This window comes from Rutidosis leptorrhynchoides, unplaced genomic scaffold (genome assembly GCF_046630445.1).
Source record: "Rutidosis leptorrhynchoides isolate AG116_Rl617_1_P2 unplaced genomic scaffold, CSIRO_AGI_Rlap_v1 contig443, whole genome shotgun sequence".
Classification (NCBI taxonomy): Eukaryota; Viridiplantae; Streptophyta; class Magnoliopsida; order Asterales; family Asteraceae; genus Rutidosis; species Rutidosis leptorrhynchoides.
This window is the reverse complement of record NW_027266676.1, coordinates 54,903-60,259: the sequence shown is the minus strand read 5'-3', so window position 1 is coordinate 60,259 and position 5,357 is coordinate 54,903. Positions and strand designations below refer to the sequence as shown.

The following is a 5,357-nucleotide window of genomic DNA, read 5'->3' as shown; positions in this document are numbered from 1 at the left end:
CCTTTTATAGCGAATCAAACAAAATCGATTTTCCGTTAAAAGACTAGAATGTCCTTTAAATTTTAACGTAATTACAAGAATATCAACGCGAGTCTTCCGGTCAAAGAGAAAGTCAAAGGTTATATTTGTCTTTCCACAGAATTAAATCGGTTCTTTCGGTTTGTTTCGGTTCAAAACATTCTGATTCAGTTTGATTGAAACGGAGTGATTTTAATCATCCGCACCTACGTCTTAAGTCAATTATAACCTTCCGTTTTTTAAGTATTTACAACAATACCAACGTGTCAGTTTAAACCAAGGTTTATTTTGGTAATTTTACCAAAACCGAACCTGTTTTATATTCCGAGCCAAATAAAATCATTTTTACTGGTTCCGAACCTACCAAATTTTTACAGTAAGCCAAAAATATTATTTTCTACAAAATATCAAAAGTTCAGGATTTTCCGAAGTCAGATTTGATTTATATTAATTTCTGAGTTAATTGAGTTGTCAAAAATGGTTTAAAAATAGCTAAAGTGTTGCAAAATTATTTTGAGCCATATTTTTAACTTAGGAAATTTATTTTAATAATGGAACATTATTCCCAATCAGTAGGTATATTTTTATTAAATTTGATGAATTTATTCCAGTATAGGTAAAATTTAATGATCAATCAAGTTATAAACATAATAAAAACCACCAATTAAATTACAGATAAGATACATAGGACGAACGACGTGTAGGATTAATTCGAGTAATTTTCTTTTAAGCGTTAGTATTTACGAGGTTAATTAATGATATTTCGTTAGGTTATTAATTGCGACGTCAAGTTACGCGAGGAGGAACGACACGAGACGCAAAGAACGGTGAGTGTTACTTTCATTTTTATTACGAAGAATATTTTGATGCTTTATGGGATATATATATATGACTATGCCATAGTGTTCGACTATCTTGCTGTTTAAGTTTTATTTAAATATCTGACATAGATAAGTATTATATTTTTGAAAATCTGGAGAAAAACTTTCAAATACCCTTTAAGCAAAGTTCTATTTGCTTCTTAATGACGAATTTAAAGCAAGTTTGTTCTATTATACTTAACGCATATAAAATAATGTTTTAGATGTTTTAATAACGACGAGGTTTAAAAAGCAAGTTTTGCTTTATTATACATAATGTATATAAATACGAACCCAATATAAATGTTTTATTTGAGGGGATTCGGTCGACTTTGTGGTGACCAATCCAAAGAGAGTACTTGGTCCTTATGTGGCCCCAAATTGACGGTCTGATTAGAGGGTACGGCTTCCCTAGTTCATGTAGCGGAAGTTTTAATTGCGCCCATGTTTACGGGTGCTGAGTTTAAGGATACTACGGTGGGTCTCCCATAGTAGTTTTCCTAAGTTTTTTCACTGAAAGGGGTTCGATAAGTTCATATATTATCGAAGAATATTAAGTAAAGTATGAATTCACGTTTTACGAGAAAAATATTTACGAGAAATTTTCCTTTGTAAGTGTTATGAAAAATAAAGATATATTACGACGAGTTCTAAAGACAAAATATTTTATGATGTTTGAGAATACAAGAGTTTATTATTAAGTGTTTCATTAAGTATTTTCAATATAAAACCTCACTAAGCATTATAGCTTACAGTTTTCTACAAATAAAATATTTTCTCCAGGTTAAGCAGGTTCAGGTTACGAGGCATGGCTAGGGCCCAGTTTCCGCAGACGATAGAAGGAACTAACGAGCCCCGCACTAGGCCCACATGAGGGGTTGAAATGCGGGCGTCACAGTTGCTCTGTAAAGTTCAAATCGAAGTCGATTCAGAAGTTAGTTTCCAGTCAAGTTAAGTTTTGTTCAAGTTCGTAGAAGTAGTTAGAAGATGTTCAAATGATACTATGTGATTGATCAAGCTCAGAATGAAAGTCAAGCAAAAGTCAGCCAAAAATGGCGTCTTTGACGATTTGGAGAAGATGTAGATTCAGCCTGTACTTTCAGCCCCTTTTACAGTGTACCGACTCGTAAACGCGTCGTGGATTAATCCCAATTGAAAAATCAAGCTGAGGTCAAGAGAAGATTTGGAAATGCAAGGATCGTGCAAAAAATAAAACCATTTCTAATTTTGTACTTTTCTGGTTTTACAATATACCAGCTTGTAATTTCATTTTTAATTTCCATGTCAGTTAGGTTAAGATATTGAACTCCTATAAATACTCTTGTAATCGTCTCTTTCAAATTATCAATGGTAGCAGAAATTCAAAATCGCCATTGTTCATTATTTTTCAGTTTTAAAAGTTTTGGTTGTGTTGGTTGAGTGAAAACCTTAGAATCCATCACTTAAACTAGTTTTATTAGTATCCAAACAATTTAGATATCGATGTTAAGCCTTTAGGATTAAGTAATCGAATAAAACAATGAAGGATATGATCACAATTCTGTTTAAGTCGATTTTGTTTTTTATCTTTATGTTTTTCTGTATTTTTAAACTTCTTGCAGTTATGTGTAGTTGTGTCTGTCTGTGAATCTTGTGTTTTCCGTCTTGAGAGCTCAGGGTTCGTTCCATCATAGATCACCCATTTTATTTTTGACGGGTCCCAAGTAAAAATTGGACTGTTCATGAGTATCCTTATTATTAGTTATAACTTTTATAACCATTGCTTTACGTCTCTCTCTGCCCACCTAAATAAACCGACCAGAAACATAATGGATACTCTAAGGGTGGACCTTAGCTTCCAATCCATATAATTTCCAATATAAATGAATTCAACACAAAGGCACCTACTACTATCCTAAACTCACGTGTCATGGGTCCTTCTAATTTCTGAGCATCGCATCAGCTTGCATATATACTATATAGATCTCCAGCCGACAGTGTCGGTAGGTGGCTCCATTTCAGTCTCCCCGGCCAAGAAAAGAATAGTTACACAAATTTACCACCTTACATTCTGAAATTACTAAGCCATATGAAATTGTACAGAGAAGTCCTTTTAAAGCGCGCAGCATATTAGAATTTAATTTCGAGGCCACAACTAGAAGATTAGCATTCTTATTTCAGATTCATAATTTCGAGACGAAGTTCAGAACCATGCTTGAGGAATACGTTACCTTAAGATTGAGACGGAGTTCATTAGTACTATTTACTGATCATATATAAAGAAGTCCTTAAACACTTGCAATAAATCATATCTGAGCCACTTTAGCCAAACTAAAACAAGCTCATTGATCCAAAGTGGCACATCTAATTACATACTTTGAAAGAAAACGACGGTACAAGAACATCAAGGTACTGAAAGTTAAGAGTAAAAGGGCATACCAGCACTCTGCTGAGGATTAATACCAACACCATCTGCATGCACAACATACTTTTACTTTAGTCATTTTTGGATTATATATGAAAAAAACAGAGGATCTAAGGTGAATTGTTTAATTGTTTATGAATGAAATGCAGAATCACACATGGAAACAATACTCATGAAGAAACATCTGGGGGAGCATATCTGTTCCTGAACAACAGCTTGATATTAAGAGAGCGAAGTTGAAAAATCAACACTCACTCTGAGTAAGACCTAGTTACAGTTACTCTAAAGATGAGATATATAATTATTCTTCTTGTTTCACTTTCACATTATTATAATGTTTAAGAATGATACTCAAGTAAACATCAAAATTATGGAAAAGGTTGGAAGAATCGCAATATGTTTCCAAATATTTTTGGACCAAAGTGGCCAAACATGATCGTCCAGCAGCACATGCGTTTCAAGAAAACAACACCTAATAGAATACCGGGAAATGGTTTAGGACCACCAATCGAGGACCATGTAGTGTTGTACAAAGCCTTAATAATTCGAATGAAAAATATATTACCTCCGTTCCAAAATACGTGTGACACACCAGAGAAGGAGCTACTTTAGAAACGATGATGCTAAGAAATACAATGCATGCATTCTCTTTTACAGAGCAGTAGTTAGTTTTAATTTGCATCTAATTGGCATTGTTTCACAACAATCCACATTTGGCAAAAAGAAACCTCTCAGTTAAGACATAAACCAGTTTAACTACTCCTAATTGACTTACTCGTCTATACACCCTCCGAGCTCTCTAATTGCATTATAATTGTATCCTAAAGTAACTGATCAATAACTGATTTAGAGATACATTCACAGGAAGATTCAATTCAATCTGATCAATTTGTATCGATCGTACGACTAACAAAACGTACTGAACAAGTCATAAATTCCCCTAATTTAGTTTTCATGGATAAAAGCTTACCGTTGGTAATGATAGCGCTGATTTGAGGAGGGACTTTGAATTCCTCAGCAGCGAATTTCAAAACGGCCGTGAACGGAGCCGCTTCTGGTACGCTAAATCTGAACAAAATTCCGATTGAAATAAAAAATATCTATATATATTTACATGTAAAATAACATTGCATCATATTATATATATGCAAATTGGAAGTTAGCTGAATGAATTGTTGTTATGCATACAGTTTGAAAGGAAGCTTGGGATCGGACTTCAGAGTGACCTTAAACGACACTTTGCTACCAATAGCTCCACCGGTCGCCATTCTTATCACCCTCTCTGTTTTACACAACGGGGGAGTTTGCGGTTCGGTTCAATATAAATAATTGCGGTTCGAATGGTTTGGTTTTAATGTTTAGAAAATTCGGAAGAATCTGAACCAATTGAAAATCAGTTCAAATTGCATTTACTCAATTTATTGTATTAGGAAATTTAATGAAGCCATTTTATTTTCATTTTATATTTGGAGAGATTAAACTTACTGGGTATGTTTTACTCGTTAAGATCATGTAACTAAATTAGGAAATGTGTGTATTTCAGTTTTTCTTTAAGACAAGATTCAGAGAAATTTATATCACTTTGTTTAATTTTGACACAGTCTTAAACGGAAACGTTACAGAAATAGAGATATGAAGTCAAGAAGAATGTCACACAAGTCCATTGAACTTTCCATCAAAACAATTTCACCAGGTTACGAGAGTATATATATATAATGCTTAGGAGAGGAATCATACTAGTGTGCTTAATCTCGGAGACAACGAGCGCGAAATTAGAATGAATGAAACCTACCTCCATAGATATACATTCTTATATCTTCCGACTTCCATTTCTGATAAACAAGTTAGTGAATCCGTCTGTTGGACGGATAATGTGGCGCCCACTTTTCGACCCCTAATTGAGAAGGAAGATGTTGCCTCTTGTACCTTATTCCTTATAATAAAAGGATATATTAAATATAAGATATCCAATTTATTACAACAAAGCACACATATCAAAACATATGTTCAACAAAAGCATAATTCATAATTAATATTACATAATAATAAAAGATGACGTGATAGAGCCCTAAATG

At 33.6% G+C, this 5,357-nt stretch overlaps 1 protein-coding gene across 1 annotated transcript; it reads right to left on the bottom strand.

Moving 5' to 3' along the window:
• Positions 1–3,029: 3,029 nt before the first annotated feature.
• LOC139883745 (ubiquitin-fold modifier 1-like) lies at positions 3,030–4,550 on the bottom strand. The gene is made up of 4 exons (XM_071867880.1): positions 4,471–4,550; positions 4,253–4,350; positions 3,297–3,329; positions 3,030–3,088 (listed from the first exon to the last, which is right to left on the bottom strand). Exons 1-4 carry the CDS (start codon positions 4,548–4,550, stop codon positions 3,030–3,032), a joined length of 270 nt encoding a protein of 89 aa, XP_071723981.1.
• Positions 4,551–5,357: the final 807 nt, after the last annotated feature.